The 21145-nt window shown below is 40.5% G+C and overlaps 1 protein-coding gene across 1 annotated transcript in view; it reads right to left on the bottom strand.

Annotated features, from left to right (window-relative positions):
* The window catches only part of ME1 (malic enzyme 1), a 312509-nt gene that overhangs the window by 29506 nt on the left and 261858 nt on the right, over window positions 1-21145 (bottom strand). Inside the window, exons 8-10 of the mRNA XM_034766123.1 lie at window positions 19458-19555; window positions 12069-12182; window positions 429-534 (exon numbers count right to left, since the gene is read on the bottom strand). Of these exons, the coding sequence (XP_034622014.1) occupies window positions 429-534; window positions 12069-12182; window positions 19458-19555 (318 nt within the window). The remainder of the gene's footprint in view (window positions 1-428; window positions 535-12068; window positions 12183-19457; window positions 19556-21145) is intronic.

Here is a 21145-nt window from a genome sequence, read left to right as displayed (position 1 = left end):
ACACCAGAAATCTATATAATCAGATGGAGAATGCAGGTGACTATACTGCCATACATGTATGTATGCTCCAATTTCTTCATTCTAACTTCTGAGGTTATTTATACTATAGTATAGTACAGTACAGTACATAAATTCAGAAGTAATATTGGGAAGAAGATGTGCTTCCTCAACAGAAGTTCAAGAAAACATGGATAATTCCACCACTAATATGTAGGCTTTAGAATGAAAGCACTGTTATATGTTTGCCACATTCTTCTTATTATTTAATGTTTATTTGCAGTAGCATCCACAATGTGCTAGGTACATTCCAAATACTTAATTATCTGTTCAGAAGAGCTCATAATCTTCCCTTTATACGATATTCATAGTGTATACAAACTAAAACGAAGTCTCACTCCTTAAAATATATCATTTGAATAAATAATTACCTATGAGTACAGTTGGTTTTATAGCTCTAACGATATCTTCCAGATTTTTCATTTCATCATGTTTATGGGCAAATCTTTCTTTCTCAGTTGTTAATGAGGAACGCTCCTAAGTGAACAAAAGCAAAAAATGCATTTATTAAAAATGTGCCAGGACCATGATATTCCCTGTGCAAACTAATACACACCTCAAAAAGAGAGATTCTGGTAATTAATTATCGCTGTTATGTTTAGTGTATGGCACTTGTATTAGCAAATAACAAAATGTTAGAAAATTTCTTAAAAATTATACATTGCATCATGCTCTTATAAGGACAACAAATCCATTTGTCCAAATGTAAATACCTGGAATGTGAACATTTTAAAAACTGACAATTTCACTGCACCATAACATTAACTACTCACAAATTGTCAAAAATCATGCACTACATTTGCTTTATAATTTTGCTAAAAGCTGAACAATTGTACACACTTTAAAAGAAACAAATAATTCATGTAATATTGTAACCTTGTACAATTTTAAGTAGCTGAATTTTGATACTTTGAAAATTGGTTTAATAATAAAAAATCTGACCTAATGATAACAGAGTTTAGTTATCTTTAGTGACATTCTATTGGCTCAGAATGTATTTGTTTATAAAAACCATGGTATAGGACTAATTAATGCTACTGTGGACTATGCATTTTCCATAAGTATTATTCAAACAAAAACACTCTCTCTTAGAAGCTTCAAGTATTTTCTTGTGTAAAAGATCAGGAGTCATCTAAAATATGGAGTATGCAAAATTTTAGTTTTTTTTAATAACTTGGGTTAAACATCTCTAACCAGGCACCAATGAAAACATTTTTCCAGTAACAAAAATGACTTATGTTAGTTGTAAGTCAATTAAGCTTTCATCTGAGGCCTTGTGTACATTAGGGATTTCAGCTATCTCTGTCCAGCTACCAGTCGAACTGCACCAAGTGAAAGCCCTAACGTAGACAGGCAAAAGCGCGACAGGCTGTGATTTGACTGGTACAGCTTACTTGGCCTATAGCTATAGTTTGAAATCAATGGGAGCTGCTGGGGTCTCAGGACTTCTCAGACCACTTGTTGAGGTGTCTAAATATGGAGAAAACACTATCCTTAAGCACTTATTTCTAAAAATTTCACCTGAGCAGTTTAAAATGGAAATGCTTGAGAGAACCTTGAAGACATGCTCAATTGGATACTATATTACTGATGTCTTTTCCAACCAGGCATTGCCGGTCTCAATAGAGGAAAATTTCCTTCATCTTTCCAAGTCAGCAACAATTATTGAGATAAAATCATCCTTGGTGTAACTCCATTGAAGCTTAAGGAGTTTCACCAAGGACAAATTTGGCTCATGTATTTTAAAACTGTATCTAACAGTGGATTCGTTCTACTTTTCAAAAACTATATTTTTGGGTTTTTTATTTTTAAGAAAAAATTGCTTTAATGTTTTACACAAAAAGGCTGTGGTTTGGTGCAAATTACATCACTGCACGTACTCTGCTCCTCCTCCTCTTTGGACAGTAACCACAAGACTTGGCATACATAATAGAAGGCCATTTTTCATCTGCAGCAGGAGGAAATGGTTCCAGGGGAGACCACAAGAAGTTGTGCAGGTCTGTCATGTGGTTAGAACTGACTGAGCTGCTTTGGTTTACAGGATACCAGTTTCTCTTCTCTCACCCTTGATTATAGGGAATTTTCACAGATTTATCCACTTCTACAGATTTCTTAAATGACTGAAATACAGTGTTTTAAGTGGAGAGGGTTATGTCCTTATGTGCTTATATGGGATTTAAGTATGTTCTTAGAATTACTATCACAGAAATACTGAGATACATGCACCTGATTTCCTTTTTGGGTAAAATATAAAATCCACCGCCTCTCACAGGTGCAGTAAAATTAGCCACTTTTGGCATGTCCATGATGAAGCTAGTGCACAGTCAATGAGACTTTGAAGATTGCTGTTTTTAAATTCTCCAGCAGATGTCACTGCAGTCTACAAATGTGTTTTTGAGGACTAATTGGTAATTACCATGTGCTAATCTCTGGAACCTGATTGGCTGAGCTTGAGTGTCACATGTTGGTACACGTGACATTAATTAACATACGCAGATCCCTAAAAGATGATTGGCTGAATTACGATAATAAATTAATAGCTAATGAACTGGAATTGCGTATAAAGGCCACAACCAGCAGGCTAAAACTTTGTAGGGATAGGGACCAGCAAGAGAGTGGAATGCTGCTGGACACCTACCAGATGACACCTGCGCAAGAGAAGCCACCTGAGAAGCTACATTGAAATCCAGCAAAGGAAGAGCAGCTTGAAAACCAGTGGCTGTTACAGCAACAGCAGCAGCCCACCTAGGGTTCCAGGGTTGCCTTGGCAATGACTGTTTCTGGCACCTGGCCAGTAGCAACAACCAACGGGCTTCTGTCTCTCTTACCTGAGGAGATACTATATCTCAGGAGGAGGCAGCAGTGGACAACCCAGCAGCCAGTAGCCCATAACCCATCATCAGACAACGCTCCCAAACGTTGCTCACTAAAATTGACAGAGCAGAAGGACTTTTCCGGTGACGAGTCAGAGGGATTTATAAAAGCCTCTGTAAGTCTTAAATTTTTCTATTTAACATCCTGGGGCATATGGGTTTCAAATGTAAATAAGGCTGGATGCCTATGGTTTGAGTGAGATTCCCCCTACACATTCAGTAACCGTAAGGCCAGCACTTACTGGATGTTAGAGTTAATCGATGTATTGTTACATGTTTATATTATATGCTTGATTGTTATATTGTTACAGAGTATAAAATAAGTGATTATATTGTTAGATTATTGTATGTTATAGAGTTAAGTGGAATTGTTATTTCTGTGTTGTGTTTTTATTTATCGCACTGCTTCCTTTACATTGTATCTGTAACCTTTACTGTTTATTTTATTTTTATGTCCCTCTCTCCTTTTTTATTATCAGAGGGGTAGCCGTGTTAGTCTGAATCTGTAAAAAGGAACAGAGGGTCCTGTGGCACCTTTAAGACTAACAGAACTATTGGAGCATAAGCTTTCGTGGGTGAATGCCCACTTCATCAGACGCAATTCATCTTGCGTCTGATGAAGTGGGCATTCACCCACGAAAGCTTATGCTACAATACTTCTGTTAGTCTTAAAGGTGCCACAGGACCCTCTGTTCCTTTTTTATTGTAATCCTTCACTTCTAAATAAATTATATTTTTGTTCTTGAAGAATTTACTGCTTGCTGCCTATTCTTGATTGGAGGGCTGTATCCATATCCTTCAGGGGGGAGTTAGCTGGCCATGGTTAGCGGCTTTTCTCTGGAAAATCTGTAGGGCAGGCCACAACCTTTAATACCAGAATAGGCAAATTAAAAAGACAGTTAGGTTCAAATCTTCCGGTAACACCCTGTCACTCTTCTCTTCTGCAAATTAAGTAAGCCCAGTTCCCTGAGCCTCTCCTCATAAGTCATTTGCCCCAGTCCCCAATAATTTTCATTCCTCTCTGCTGGACTCTCTCCAATTTGTCCACATCCTTTCTGTAGTGGGGGGGCCAAAACTGTACGCAATACTCCAGATGTGGCATCGCCAGTGCCGAATAGAGGGGAATAGAGGGACCTCCCCTGCTCGCCACGAGTTTTCAAAGATAATGGGCAATGGCTCTGCAATCACATCAGCCAATTCCCACAGCACCCTCGGATGCATTGCATCCGGCCCCATGCCCAGATTTTCTAAATAGTCCTTAACCTGTTTTTTCACCACTGAGGGCTGCTCACCTCCTCCCCATACTGTGCTGCCCAGTGCAGCAGTCTGGGAGCTGACCTTGTCTGTGAAGACCAAGGCAAAAAAAAAGCATTGAGTACTTTAGCTTTTTCCATATAATCTGTCACTAGGTTGCCTCCCCCATTCAGTAAGGGTCCCACACTTTCCCTGACCACCTTCTTGTTGCTGACATACTTGTAGAAACCCTTTTTGTTACCCTTCACATCCCTTGCTAGCTGCAACTCCAATTGTGCTTTGGCCTTCCTGATTACACCCCTGCATGCTCTAGCAATATTTTTATACTCTTCCCTAGTCATCTGTCCAAGTTTCCACTTGTAAACTTTCTTTTTGTGTTTAAGCTCACTGAATCTTTGCCTGTTAAGCCAAGCTGTCGCCTGCCATATTTGCTATTCTTTCTGCACATCGGGATGGTTTGTTCCTGCACCCTCAATAACGCTTCTTTAAAATACAGCCAGCTCTCCTAGACTCCTTTCCCCCTCATATTAGCCTCCTAAGGGATCCTGCCCATCAGTTCCCTGAGGGAGTCAAAGTTAAATAATTCAACTTTGAATTGTTGTTTGGTGTCTCTTATGGGATCATCCCAGGCCTCGTAATCAAAATGTCTTCGTCAGTGACTCTTGTAGTCTTGAATGGTGGGAAAATAGCTTCAGTGTGAAGTTCCTCTCCCAACTTCTGTGCACTGTTCAGAACGTTGTGAAATCCCTCATCTGACCGTTAAGACTGTAGGTATGACTTTGCTTTGTCCAATTGTTCCATCACTCCAGATGTATCAAGGTCAACAATTTGGGATTCTCTTGCTTACAACATTTATTTCAAACAGTATGTCATGCCACAACACTAAGCCACACAGAAATTTGAAGTTATGTATATTTCTGGTGATTCCATTTCCCTCTGCCACTGTTCTCCCACAAACAGTTTCTGTCATAGCATTATCCTCCATAATGGCAACTATGGCATCATTTATCTTCCCAATTTGGTGTTTGATAGGCTTTATCACCTCCACTCAACTTTCCCATCGTTTGGCACTCAGTGGTTTCAGTGTCAGAGAGGATGTTCCCAGATGTTGCTTCAAAATTTGCCATTGATGAGTTGATGCAGAGAAAAATACATAGATGCTTTGAATTACATTAAAAAATTCAGCAGCCTCACTAGAAGCTGATGCTGCATCACTGACCACCAATTTCAATGAATGAGAACTGCATGGAACAAAAAAAGCTCAAGGGTTTAACTCTTGGATCCGTGTCTGCACTCCTCTGTTCTTTCCTCTCACGTTGGCATCATTATCGTAGCCCTGACCTCTCATGTCAGCTATCGCAATTCCCAGCTTTTTAAGAAGCACATTTGTCATACCAGTTCCTGTAGTATCATCAATGTCAATAAATTCTAGAAAATACTCTCTGACAGTCACCACTGCAGGGACATTTTCACTAAGTTCTGTTGTTGTTACAAAACACACCATTAAATTCATTTGTTTCATATGGCTGATTTCAGGTTTGCAGTCCAGAATAACAGAGTAATATCTTGCTGACTTCAGATCTGCCACAATCTTCTGTTTGACTTTTGTTGCCAGTAACTGTATGATCTCATTTTGAATTGTTTTTCCAAGATAGTGGTATGTGTACATTTCTTGGGTGGTGACTGTTCTTAGATGCTGCTGGAGTACAGCATCAAACTCAGCACAATTTTAAGGAAGTTTCCATTGTTTGGCACATACAGCTGATCTGAAGTGCCACGCAGTGCTAGGTTTTGGGTAGCAAGCATTCTCACAATGGCAATGAGCCTTTTCAGAACATTTTGCCAGTAAAGAGACTCTGATGTAATCTTCTCTTGATGCTGATCATCTGTGATAGCCTTTAACCTTAGTCTCATCTCAAGCGCTTTCCACCTATGGAATGCTCTCTGGTGATTTGCTGACTTCTCATGGCATGCCAGATTTCTAGCCAGATTTTTCCAGTCCTTTGTTTCTGTAGAACCCAAATGTGGCTGGAACATTAGACTGGAAGAGTTTGCAACAAAAACAGTATGCAGCATTCTGGGTTTTTGAATACATAAACCATGGCCTCTCCACTTTGTCACCATCGGGGATTTCACGCCCGTAATGTGTTGGATGGAAACTTCTATTTTCATTGTCTTTGGGGAACATGAAGTTTTTCACTTGCTGTGGCCCATGCAGTACAAGGAAATCCCTCAGGCTACCGCTCAAGTGGATCCACAGTCCTGGATCATCTAGACTTAAGGAACTAAACTCAGCAGCAGTTGTTTCTTGCACCTCCACCACACTCTTCTCTGATCTACACTTTTCTTCAGGAATGTGCATGGTTACATCCATTTGAGATGGAGATATGGATGCTGCAGTAGCTGCCAGGTCACCTACACTCTAACTGGAAGATCAGGCATCTCCTCACCGGGGCCGGAAGGCTCACCGTGAACATTTGTGTCTATGTATCTCAGGAGAGCTCCTTCCTGCTTAGATAGAAAAGCTTCCTCTGCTTTCTTTCTTTTTCTGAATGCTGCCCCAGAGGGGCGTTTTCTTCTTTCACTCATGACTGCTGTTCTGTGCAGCTCCAACACTCAATTGAAGGGGACAAATAAGCAGGCTGGTAGCAGGGCCTGAGTGAGGGAAGATATCAGTGTCTTAAGGGACTAACTGGCTCCTACTACTTCAGTTGACTGCCTATTCTCAATGGGTTCAGGGAAGCAGCAGGAAACAGGAAGCTCCCTGAGAAGCTGGTGTTAATCAGTCCAGGCTCCTGGGGGTGCTAGAGAGGTACATAAGAGGCTCCCCCTCTCTCTCCCTGCAGCTCCTGCTGCTTTCTGTTACTCCCTCTGACTTTTTCTGCTGTCTGCCTGTTATGTCTCTTGTGCCCTCCTTCCTCCAGCACAGCTTCCACCATCTCTGTGCATCTAGAACAGAGAGAATACATATGCACCAGCAGCAAACACAATTTTCTACACTCTGGGTCCTAGTGGCACGCCCCCCCCAGTCTAGCACCTGAGGCGGCCGCCTCAGTTTACCTCATGGTAAGGCCAGCCCTGACAGTATCCATAAGTTAGACTCGCTGTGGTTAAAGAATGGAGCGTATGACATACCTTGTCAAGAATTCTGATATTTTGAGAATCAACACACTAATATCTAAAAACAGTGAGGTCTGATGGAAGATGCCCACCTCAACTTAGAATTTTGTTCCTTTTATTGATTTTTTGTCATAGTTTTAACCTTACTTAACTCATCTTTCGAGTAACTGTCCAGTTGGACAGTTTGACTCCAAATCATAAAAAAGCAAACAATGCAACCTGAAAATCAATATGCTGCTTGATTAGAAGCCAATGCAGTATCTTAGTAACAAGGTAATACACCTCTACCCTGATACAATGCGACCCAATATAACACGAATTCGGATATAATGTGGAAAAGTAATGCTCCGGGGCTGCGGGGCTGCGCACTCCAGTGGATCAAAGCAAGTTCGATATAACGCGGTAAGATTTTTTGGCTCCCAAGAACAGCGTTATATTGGGGTAGAGGTGTATGAGCTAAATGCTTTATTACTTATAAGACCAACATGTGAATTACAATGTGGACTGTGTTTATCAGCAGATGAGGAAGACAGATGAAAAACAGCAAGGTTCTCCGAAGCAGATATGCATATATGTGGGTCTTGACAATGCCAGAAGACTAGCCTGAGCAAATACTGATATTTAAATTATAAATATATATTACCATTATTATATTTGGTTATTAATAGTAAGTTACAGACATAGTACAATACGAAGGCACTTTACTATCTTGGATGGCAAACAAAATACTGTAAGAAAAATGAAATAGGAGAATTCAGAAGCTAATGTTGAGAGCCTGTCAAAAACTGTTCTGTATTCCCAATCTTAGTAGAAAACCAATTTTTAGACATGCAAATGCTGACAAACAGCATGACAAGGAAAATATATTCAAAGAATTTTTGGTATCAAATTTAAAATAAATTTACATCATCATTGGCACAGAAATGGAAACTTATCCCATGTTGCCAGATTACAGAACCAAGCGGAAGCTCAGATAAATAAAACAAAATTGGCTTATGAAGAGAACCCTTAGAGACCCCATAGACAACAGCTGTAAAAACAGGACTCCAGACTGTAAAACTGACATATTGAGAGTGATGTTAAAAATAGGAGGTAAGCCATACAAATGCTCCCAATTTGGGGCCTGATAGTTGGACCTATTATGGTGGATCTGGCCACCTGGGAGTTCCCACTTTGTAGTATCCCTGAATAGCATAGTAGCTTTATGTAACCAGGGAAAAGGGACCATGGTCAGAGCATTTCCAAGCTGTAGTTTCTTCTTAATAATCATTGCTAGAATGGCTCCTTGAGGCCACTGGCAGCTAGGAATAAATTAGAGTAGCCCTCAGAATGCTCTAGCTTATACTAGGGACAGAACTGGCACTCATCTGGTCCCAGAATCAAGAAACCACAAAGCTAATATAAAGCCACTTACCTCCATGTCCCCTCTGGTCCTGTTCCAAACCCAACTTATCTAGACTAGAGAATCCAGTGGTGTGAGGCTTAATTTATATAAGATGCTTATATACTGTATACATAAAGCACCACAAAAATAAATATGTGATAAATAGATATGTACAATGATTATTAAGAAGGAGAGTTTGACAAACTAGGAAATATCAGTATTTTTTATGAATATGGTGAATGCCTCTGTATGTTTGTTTTTGATGGGTTAACTTGCTATGGGGTCAGATATCTTGATATCTTTTTTTATATGACTACATGTTTGGTTGATAAAGGCAATAGTGTTGACATAATATTCTTAGATTTCTGTAAGGCAAATTGGTTCTTCGCCCTACGCTATTTAACATCTTTATCAATAACCTGGAAGAAAACATGAAATCATCACTGATACAAAATGACACAAAAATTAAGGGCGTGGTAAATAATGAAGAGGACGGATCACTGATTTAGAGCGATCTAGATTGCTTGGGCGCAAGCAAAGAGTATGCATTTTAATATATCTAAATGTAAATGTATATATCTGGAAACAAAGACTTTGGCCATACTTACATGTTGGGGGACTTTATCCTGGGAAGCAGTGACTCTGAAAAAGATTTTGGAGTGGTGGTGGAGTATAATCAGCTGAAAATAAGCTTCCAGTGTGACGCTGCGGCCAAAAGAGCTACTATGATCCTGGGATGCATAAACAAGGGAATCTTGAGTAGAAGTAGAGAAATTATTTTACTTCTGTATTTGTCGCTAGTGCAACTGCTGTTAGAATACTGTTTCCAGGCCTGGTGTCCACAACTGAAGAAGGATGTTGATAAATTGGAGAGAGTTCAGAGACGAGCCAAGAGAACGATTAAAGGATTAGAAAACATGGCTTATCACGACAGACTAAAAGAGCACAATCTATTCATTGTAAGAAAGAGAAGACTAAGGAGTGAATTATTATAGTCTATAAGTACCTACACGGGGAACAAATATTTAATAATGGGCTCTTCAGTCTATCAGAGAAAGGTATAACATGATCCAATGGCTGGAATTTTAAAAAAGGGGAGGAGGAGGATCCAGGAAACTACAGGCCAGTCAGCCTCACCTCAGTCCCTGGAAAAATCATGGAGCAGGTCCTCAAGGAATAAATTTTTGAAGCACTTCGAGGAGAGGAAAGTGATCAGGAACAGTCAGCATGGATTCACCAAGAGCAAGTCATGCCTGACTAACCTAATTGCCTTCTATGATGAGATAACTGGCTCTGTGGATGAGGGAAAAGCAGTGGATGTATTATTCCTTGACTTTAGCAAAGCTTTTGATACGGTCTCCCACGGTATTCTTGCCAACAAGTTAAAGAAGTATGGACTGGATGAATGGACTATAAGGTGGATAGAAATCTGGCTAGATCATCAGGCTCAACAGGTAGTGATCAGTGGCTCCATGTCTAGTTGGCAGCTGGTATCAAGTGGAGTGCCCCAAGAATTGGTCCTGGGGCCGGTTTTGTTCAGTGTCTTCATTAATGATCTGGAGGATGGCGTGGAAAAATGCCTTGGGAGATATAATTTGAAAACTAATAACTCACTGATCATTAATAGCCTTCAGTGATGTAAGTAAGTGGTGGGTATTAAGAATAATGGACATATGCTGGAATGATTATTAAAATCTGTTCAAGCCAGGCATGTCATGGGGAGTTGGTAAACAGGCCTGCTTAGACAAGGAATGTACATTAGATTCTCTGACCAGCCTGATGGTCAGGCAAAGACAATGAAAATCTATTTTTACACATTGGATAAATAAACCTATTAGCTAACAAGTGGGAGAAGAAAGAGCATGAAGCTTCCTTTACCACCAGACTCCATGTCACCTTCCTCACAGCTTGAATAAACTTTACTTTGAGGGTAACCTCGGAAGAATCCATATCAAATGTTTACTGTTCTATCAAGACAGGGAGCTGAACCTCACCTGTTAAGCAACTGAATCAACTGATTGTATACAATATTACTGCTTTATAAAAGTATAGAGAATGAGGTCTTTTCTGAAAACTAATGACACTGGTAATTAATATCACTGTGAAATGTATGTACTAACACTACGTCAGGAATTATAGATACTCCTGGATATTAGGCTGTACAGTCTACCCATGCAGGAGGAACTGTCACAGCTATCTAACTGACTCCAATGTAAAGTAAGCATGGTGGGATCAGAAACAATGAAAGCCCCATTTACATAGAAATTGTACAGGGGAATGGGATGCCCACAAGAACGGAAAACGAGCATGAGGTTATCCTGCCTCTTGACACAAGTTAATGGACCGTTGGAAGATGTAAGAAAAGACAGAAGCCAACTTTGGCATTCATCACTAGACAGACACAAGAGTCCAGAGTTCCTGCAAGCTGAGAAAGATGGGTCCTTCAAGCAAGGGAGAGGTGTGGAGAGGTGTTGAAGTCTATGAACCGAATATAGGTGAGAAACCAGCTTAGGCAAAGATCTTTCACCTAAGAAGAAAAGGGAAACCAGCACCCTCTACCTTTGTGGAAGGTCCTGACTGAGAGAAAGTCAGCCATGGCTGGGAAGGAGAATGACTGGTAGCACATCTAGAACAAGGCCTGTAACTAGCTAAATTTATTTTTAGACTTTTAAAAGCATGTTTTCACTTTTATTTCCGTGTAACCCTTTATTTCTTTTACTTAGCATCACTTAACCTATGTCCTATTGTTAACATGTTTGTTTTATTTTATTATGAACCAATTCAGAGTGGTGTTTAAAGGGAAGGGTGTATTCACCCCAGTTAAGTTAATAAGCTGTGATCTGTATTTGTGTCTTTAGAGGAACAAATTAACCATATGACTTCTCTGAACTGTCCAGGAGCGGGCTGGACATTGCAAGGCATAGTTTTGGGAAAATTCAGGGCTGGGAGTGTGTTGGGGGTCACTCTGCTAGTAGTAACCAAGGCTGGGGGAAGCCAGCACAGAGCTATGGAGCTGTAGAAATGCTGCTAGTGTCAGAGCTGCTGAACCTGGGCTGTCTAGCACACAAACACTTAGGGTGTGACCTGCATGCTGGTAGGCTGCTTGTGAGCGGCCCAGGTTGGGAGCTACAGAAGAAAAGCACTGTGAAACACCCAGGGTTACAGGGCAGACAGTAACACATCCCTTACTGGTCTGGATTGCACCTTCGAACTGATCAGAATGTGACAGACCTATACCTAGAAATGTTAAGTGTGTAGGTATTAGAAAGGAGAGTTAATAGCTTCATCATATCCATAAAGCTGTTTCTGTATCTGGCTGATGCAGAATGATGAGAATAATTTTAGCACTGCACTTATAGCAATGAAAAATGTTGTATTACCTTAACTATTAATCCTTTTGAGTCAACCATCCATATCTTTTTGATGGCCTCTTGTTCAGGTGTCCCTTCTTTTTGCATAGCCATAATAATCAGATTTGCTATCCCAAGGGCAGCCTTAAAAGGAGACAGGGGAAAAGAAAATTAATATATGAAACTGGAAAAGAAAGAGAATGCAACAACATATGATACTATTTTTTTTATTACTTTAAAACTGTTAATTTCAGTAACAATTAAAGCTGTACAATGATATTTTCATAAATTAAAAACACCAGAAAATGTATCATTTACAATGCTAGATATGGTGGTGATAGACATCATATAAAAAACAGAGTCAGATTCATGGCTGAGTTTTATTATGTTTACGCTTCCTCTCCTCCTCACATAATTAATGGAATCTGCTATTTTACATTAGACAATAAAATATGATAGAGAATCAGAACCCCATGTGACTACTCTACCACCACCAATAAAGTTTGGCTTGAATAAAAATAAGTTTATTGAATTTTTTAAAACCATCCCCATATATTTGTATAGAATGGAGTGCAGGAGTGGTACTGAAGTGAATATGGTCTCTGAGCACTGCAATCCAACATATGTATTATCTAGACAATGGAGAAAGCCAGGGAGAAGCAGATGATTACTTATGTGGTATGTACAATGTGGTACAGACTGTAACTCAAGTAGGGTTTGAGATATTCAGACTTTATTAGGTGTTCAGCTCAGATTAGAAGATGTTTCAGTTCTGCTTAGGTAGCATTCAGGCACAAACACATTAATTATTGAAGAAGAATTCACTAACCTTACATGATTATCTGGTTTTCACAACATAGTTTAAACAGCAAAAATAAATATAAATAAATACATTAAATAAAATAAACCCAAAGCTAATATAAAACAAACAAACAAACCCAAACGATACTCAAAATTCCTTTTAAAGAATAACAATTTAAATAGTATTTTGTAGAATCCACAGTACACTGGTTAAATTTTGACTGATGTGACCACGCTTTCTTTTGTGTTTATACAGCTCTTTGCACATTGTGGACACTAGTGAAAATAAATACTAACATTGATTTTTTTAAGATGAGTTTTAACATTTATTCCAACATCTTTGAGAATGCAGTAGGATTTTTATTTTCCTATAGAAAACCTTTATTTTTGTTTTAAATTTCAAGAACCTACACAACACATACTGCACTTTATTAAGTAATGTACAATCTCATTAGTATTTGGATTTCAAATCATCCTTAAAAGTGCCCATCAAGAAGGCATATCTTCTCTTATCTACTACTCATGTATTCTGTAATTGTAGACTGTTGGCTGTTCTCCCGGAAAAAAGTTCCATTTTTCAATTCTTTGTCCAGATGCATGTATTATTACTGGATTCTAGTTATATTTCTTTTGAATTATATCACAAAATAACCAATAGAATATGGAATAATTTTGAATATCAACCCAATAGAAACACTAACCAGTTTGCTTCTTGTTCTTCACTGTGCAATTTCATTGAGAATCAAATGGCGCCCCCTTTTCCTGCCCAACAACAGTTTATTGTTTGGGGTTTTGCTTTAGAAATATATAGTTTTATTCGGAATAAACTCATAAGGACAGAGATTGTGTCTTCCATTGCATTTGTACAGCACCAAGCACAATGACAGTGCTAAACAGAAAAATATTTAACCAGAGATTCTTCCATTTGCTCAATATGGAGCAAAAGCTGGGGAATGATCTTTGTACATCAAGGTTGAAAGCATCTCTAAAGTCTCCAGTACATTCAGATTACAGATGCAGATCCTGATGCTCTATGTGGGCCTGATCTGATAGTGGCTTTATTTTCCGTTAAAGTCAGAATAATCATAGAAACGTAGGACTGGAAGGGATCTCAGTAGGTCATCTAGTTCAGTCCCCTGTCCTGAGGGAGGACTAAATATTATCTAGACTAGACCATTCCTCACAGGTGTTTGTCTAACCTGTTCTCAAAAACTTCCAATTCCAAGATTCTACAACCTCCCTGGGTAATTTGTTCCAGTGCTTGACTACCCTGACAGTTAGGAAGTTTTTCCTAATTTCTAACTTAAATCTCCCTTGCTGCAATTTAAGCCCATTGCTTCTTATCCTGTCCTCAGTGTATAAGGAGAACTATTCCACATTATCACCTTCCTCTTTATAACAACTTCTTATATACTTGAAGACTGTTATCGTGTATCTCCTCAGTCTTCTCTTCTACAAACTAAACAAACCCAGTTTTTTCAATCTTTCCTTGTAGGTCCTGTTTTCTAGATCTTTAATCATTTTAGTTACTGTTCCTCTGGATTTTCTCCAATTTGTCCACATCTTTAGCAATGTGTGGTGCCCAGAACTGGACACAGTACTCCAGTTGAGGTCTTATCAGTGCTGAGTAGAGTGAAAGAATGTGGTTGAGGTAGACACTTAAGCAAGGCACAGACTGATCAGAAATTGGGTTGCCCGCTGGATTTCTTCATAGGAGCTGCCCACTCCTAACACTTCTGCAAATACGTTCCAGAATGTTTGTTGACTCATCTGTAGTTTGTGATCCACTATAATCCCCAGATCCTTTTCCACAGTACTCCTTCCGAGGCAGTGATTTCCCATTTTGTACATGTGCAACTGATTGTTCCTTCTCAAGTGGTGTACTTTGCATTTGTCCTTATTAAGTTTCATCCTGTTTACTTCAGACCATTTTGTCAAGATCATTCTGAATTCTACTAATCCTAACCTCCACAGCACTTGGAATCCCTCTGAGCTGAGTATCATCCTCAAACTTTATAAGGGTTCTCTCTATGCCATTATCCAAATCATTTATAAAGATATTGAATAGAACTGGACCCAGGACAGATCACTGCAGGGCCCCCCCCACTTGATATGCCATCCTGCTTCACTGTGACCATTGATAACTACTTTCTGAATATAGTTTTCCAACCAGTTGTGCACTCACCTTATGTTAGATTCTTCTAGGCTATATTTCCCTAGTTTGTTTATGAGAAGGTCAGGTGAGACAGTATCAAAAGCCTTACTAAAGTAGAGAGATATCACATCTACTGCTTCCCCCCATCCACAAAGCTTATTACCCTGTCAAATTAAGATATTAGGTTGGTTTGACACAATTTGTTCTTGGCAAATCCATGTTGACTGTTACTTATCACCTTATTATTGCTTAGGTGCTTACAGATTGATTGATTGATTATTTGCTCCATTATCTTTCCAGGTATTGACTGGTCTATAATTCTCTGGGTTGTCCTTATTTCCCTTTTTATAAATAGGTAGTATGTTTGCCCTTTTCCAGTCCTCTGGGATTTCTCCCGCCCTCCACAAGTACTCAAAGATAATCACTAGTGTGTCAGAAATCTCTTCAGCCAGTTCCTTGAGTATTCTAGAAAGTATTTCTTCAGGCCCTGACAACTTGAAGACATCTGACTTGTCAAAGTAATTCTTAACTTGTTTGTTCCCTATTTTATCCTCAGATTCTACCCCATTTACACTGCTGTTCATTATGTTAGTTGTCTGATCACTACTAACCATGTTGTCTGACATTATTTAGATGTGCTTGGATTGGATTAGTAGGATAAAGGCATTGCAGGCTCGATGGACTGCCCTGAGTTCTAGTATATTGATATGCATTCTGGACTGCTGAGGGGTCCAGATGTCCTGTACCATATGATCACCCTTATGAGCACCCGTATCTAAGAGGGAGGCATCAGTAGTGATGGTTGCCTTGGGAGTCAGAGTGAGGAAAGGGATCCCCACCAAACTTTTTCCACCTTTGTCCACCTTATGAGAGAGTCCTGGATGGAATTGTCACCTTGTTGTTGATGTTGCCCCACTCTGGTGAGTACATGGAGGGACACCAGTCTTGTAGGCAATGAAGATAAAGCCTGGTAAATGGCATCATGTGTGTGCATGAGGCCCATCAAGGAGGGAAAGGAAAGTTCTGACTGAAGTGCAGAGTCTGATGATGACTTGGTGTGTGAGAGCACTCATGGCCTGAAACCTTTCAAGAGGTAGATAAGCTCTTGATGTGGTTGAGTCCAACATCGACCTATGAAGTTTATGGACCTCATGGAGGTAAATGTGGATTTTTTGTGGTTGAAGTAGACGCTTAGGTAAGGCAGCAGACTGACAGAAATTGGGTTGCCTGCTGGATTTCTTCATAGGAGCTGCCCATCAGAAGCCAATTGTCAAGGTATGGGAACACAGTAAATCCCTCTCTTCTCACCAAAGCTGCCACTACTGAAAAAACAGGGTAAAGACCCTGGTGCTCTGACCAGTCCAAAGGGGAGGACTCTGCATCGGTAATGGTCTTGACCGAAGAGGAATCTGTGGGATGGATGAATGTCTATTTGAAAGTATGTCTTCCATGTCAAGAGCCATGAACCACATACCTTCCTCTGAAGAGGCAATTCCTGATGTCAAAGAGAACATGTGGAATTTTAGTTTCCAGATGAAAATGTTCATCATTGGCCTCCACCTCACATTTTTCTTGGGGATCAGGAAGTAAGGGGAGTAATTGATGTTTGATATTGAGGTGGAACCCTTTCTATGGCTCCCAAGGGGAGAAGTGAGTCCAATTCCCGTCAGAGAATCTCCTTGTGAGAGTGATCCCTGAAAGGGAAGTGGGAAGGGTGTTTCTGGGTAGGATTTGCCTGAAATTTGATCAGTTAGCACCGTGAATAACTTCTAGTACCCATTCATCAGTAGTTAAGGCCCTCCAGTTGTCAGTAAATTAGATAAGGCAACGTCCAAAAAGCTGAGGCAGAGAATGAAGAGGATTCAATAAAGGGATGCAGGTCTAGACAGTCCTGCCAAAAGAAACTTTGACTGAAGGTTAGAGTAAGATGTGGTGGACGTTGCAGAGGCTGGGTTCCTGGGCTTATAAATCTTCTGTCTTTATTTGATGGCTCCCCAGGACGTTGATGATAAAAAGGCTGAGGAGGCAGCCTCACCCTCTACCCCGTGTGTGATGTTTTCTCTTTGGGATGGGTATAAATGCCAAGTGAGCAAAGAGTTGTCCTCGAGTCCTTGAGGGAGTGGAGAGATTCGTCTGTTTTCTTATGGAACAGATTGATAGCATCAAAGGGCAGATTCTGGATGGCACTGTGACCCTCTCAAGGGAAACTTGAGAATTAACCACAAGTCTCTTCTCATAGCAATGGCTGTAACATTCCCCTAGACACAATATCTGCCACGTCCAGCACTGCCTGGGTGGAAGTCTTGGCCACCAATTTGCCTTTTTCCGTTAATGCCTAGAAGTGGGCTCTATCCTTCTCATGGAGCTTGTCCTTAAAATTTAGAAATTGGTAAAATTGTATTTGGCAAAGAGGGCCTGATAATTTGAGATCTTGAGTTGGAGGAAGGTGAAAAAGAAGACCAGCAGATATATATCCTTGTGTGCCACTTTCTCCTGCCAAGAAGATTTACTCGGAATTAAGTCCTTAACACCCATACACTCAGGTTATCCTGACTTTGATGGGATCAGGGAAGCCTCCTCTCTCTTCAGGGCAATCTTGGATCAAGATGGTTTGTCCCTATGTCTATGAGAGTGCCTGTAATGGAGTCAGGCTTGGCTACTTACTGCTCGGTGGCACCTCTTCATGGCTCATCTGGGGAATTAGCTCACCACTGTCCGCACCCTGTGAGGTGGTCACTCAACCCATTGTTCTGGGCAGGAGCTACAGAGTCTTCCTTTGTGGCTTAGCCCTCTGGCCAAGTCACCATCATCCTCCCCATTCCTAAGTATTATCATAATCTTCTTCCTCAAAGACTCAGGCCCTCTCCATATCCACTGAGCTGCTTGCACTGCTCCTGCAGCGACAGGTAGGGGAACATGAGCTCTCCCCATTTATTTCAGGTTAGGATCCAAAGACCCTCAAACCAGCAGCTCAGGTCTATCCCTCTCAGAATGTACTGTTCCTTCCCTGGACTGCTCCCTACCCTGCTCTCTCTCAGTCTTCTGTTCTCCCCCTTGTATCAGGGAGCGTGACTGCAGGCTTACCTCATTGCAGTCCCCATCTATTGCAAAATTCCTCTCTTTATAAATGCTGCCTAGGTCCTTCCCCAGCTGGATTTCATCAGCAGTTAGGCTTTAGCACACCTTACCTTTCCTCCAGGTACAACCTACAGGTTAATTGGACTAATATACCCCTTCAGACCTCGTGTGAGGTAGATACCCTAACACAGTACCCCTTACTTCCATGGGAAGCTTTTCTTAGAACTCTTAGCCTCTATTTCTGAGCTTGTGCTTGAAGATGCACTGCCTACTTGCTTAGGACTTGTCTTCACTACCCACCTGGATCGACGGGTAGAAATCGATCTCTCAGGGATCGAATTATCGCGTCTCGTCGGGACACGACAATTGATCCCCGAATCGACGCGCGTACTCCACCAGCACAGGTAGGAGTAAGCGCCATCGACGGGGGAGCCGCGGCGGTCGATTTGCTGCCATCCTCACAGCAGGGTAAGTCGGCTCGGATACATCGAATTCAGCTACGCTATTTGCATCTTAAATCGAGTGTAGACCTAGCCTTAGATTGATGTATGGGGTCAGTCCCCAGCCTGGACCTGATTGGGATCGCATTGCCTTCTCCATCAGATTAGCCTCAGTTCCTGACCCTCACAACTTCTGGGGGGAAAGGAGTGGCAGATGCTGCACTTGGCTGAAATGTGAGCCTCCCCCAGGCAACAGAAGCAGTGTTGATGTTCGTTGGGCACAGAAAAGAATTGAGGGCAAGAAGTAGTTTTTGAACCCCAGAACCCTGCCACCATCCCAGCATTCTTGGGGGTGGGGGGAGGATAATATTCCCTGGGGAAGAAAAAGGGGAAAATAACTATCTACTATGCTGCAATATAAAAATTACTAAAACAATTATATACAAAAATACAATATATTTACGGCAGTGGCATAATAGAAACGAATCTCAGGACACCAAAGATTCAGACCATGCAGCAGTAAGAATGAACTGGAGAGGCATTGGCATGCAGCAACCTTTATGCCCTCCGTTCAGTGCACAACAAGAGCTACTGAGCATATGTGGGCGAATGAATACTGATTGTAAAAAATTCCAGACTCAAGTGCATGGTTCTCATGGGTACCCAAATGTGAAATACACATAGGGGCTATTATTCAAAGAAGAACTTGACGTTTTAATAGCGGACTATAATTTGCCCAAAGCATTCTATAAAAATACCCATCTTGATCAGATGAACGAAAGGAGTTTCAACAAAGTTTACATTTGAAGAAAATAATTTTTTTGCAGGTGATTGTTATTATTTAACCTAATAAGTATCCTATTATGGATCAGATACATGTAACTTGTTCTGAAATAAAAGCAAGGTTTTCACATGAGAAGCTTCCTTGCTGTATAATAAAGATACCTCTCCAGCTCCCTGGAACAGTATAGTATGATCTGACAGCTTGTTCTCAGTGATACGCAGAGCTGCTAGAAGACCTGCAACAGCCACAGCCGCTGTTCCTGAAATACAAAATGAATTCTTTTGACTACTCTTGAAATAGTAATTGCAAAGCTTTAAGTAAAAATTATCAATGATTTCAAAGCATTCATATAGCTAAAAGATGCAAATACTTGAGTTAGCAATTACAATATAGATTGGGAGTCTTGTTTGTTTTGCTTTATTTTGTTTTTATTAAATCAAAGAGATAAACGAAACTAAGAATAACTTCAGAATAAAGTAAAATAAAAAAAGATTATGATCTTGATTCTAACCTCAGCTGTGTTAGCATGTACTCTATCTTACCAACCACACCCCCTAGTGCTGAGAGTCATTTGATCAGATCTCGGAGCTGAGCAAGATGAGACAGGGCCAGTAATGGGAAATGCCAACTTCCATTGGCAGGATGCACACTAAATGAGGCAAGAGCTCCTAGGACCAATCCTATTCAACTTATTCATAAATGATCTGGAGAAAGGGGTAAACAGTGAAGTGGCAAAGTTTGCAGACGATACTAAACTGCTCAAGATAGTTAAGACCAAAGCAGACTGTGAAGAACTTCAAGAAGATCTCACAAAACTAAGTGATTGGGCAAGAAAATGGCAAATGAAATTTAATGTGGATAAATGTAAAGTAATGCACATTGGGAAAAATAACCTCAGCTATACATACAATATAATGTGAGCTAATTTAGCTACAACTAATCAGGAAAGAGATCTTCAAGTGGATAGTTCTCTGAAGACATTCATGCAGTGTGCAGTGGCAGTCAAAAAAGCAAACAGGATGTTAGAAATAATTAAAAAGGGATAGAAAATAGACGGAGAATATCTTATTGACCTTATATAAATCCATGGCATGCCCACATCTTGAATACTGCGTACAGATGTGGTCTCCTCATCTCAAAAAAGATATACTGGCATTAGAAAAGGTTCAGAGAAGGGCAACTAAAATCATTAGGGGTTTGGAACGGGTCCCATATGAAGAGAGGTTAAAGAGGCTAGGACTTTTCAGCTTGGAAAAGAGGAGACTAAGGGGGGATATGATAGAGGTATATAAAATCATGAGTGGTGTGGAGGAAGTGAATAGGGAAAAGTTATTTACTTGTTCCCATAATATGAGAACTAGGGGCCACCAAATGAAATTAATGGCCAGCAGCTTTAAAACAAATAAAAGGAAGTTCTTCTTCACACAGCATATAGTCAACCTGTGGAACTCCTTGCCTGAGGAGGTTGTGAAGATTAGGACTATAACAGGGTTTAAAGAGAACTAGATAAATTGATGGAGGTTAAGTTCATTAATGGCTATTAGCCAGGATGGGTAAGGAATGGTGTCCCTAGACTCTGTTTGTCAGAGGGTGGAGATGGATGGCAGGAGAGAGATCACTTGATCATTACTTGTTAGGTTCACTCCCTCTGGGGCACCTGGCATTGGCCACTGTCTGCAGAGAGTATGCTGGGCTGGATGGACCCTTGGTCTGACCCAGTATGACCATTCTTATGTTTGCAGTTATCGGATAGCCTTTTGAATGAGCAGCAACTGAGCCACAGGCAACTGGAGCGAATCCGCCTCCACTAGCCAGCAGAAGCCACGTGGCATATGTGCTATTGGGAACA

Source organism: Trachemys scripta, chromosome 3, assembly GCF_013100865.1.
Source record: "Trachemys scripta elegans isolate TJP31775 chromosome 3, CAS_Tse_1.0, whole genome shotgun sequence".
NCBI lineage: Eukaryota > Metazoa > Chordata > Testudines > Emydidae > Trachemys > Trachemys scripta.
This window is presented reverse-complemented; position numbering and strand designations above follow the sequence as displayed.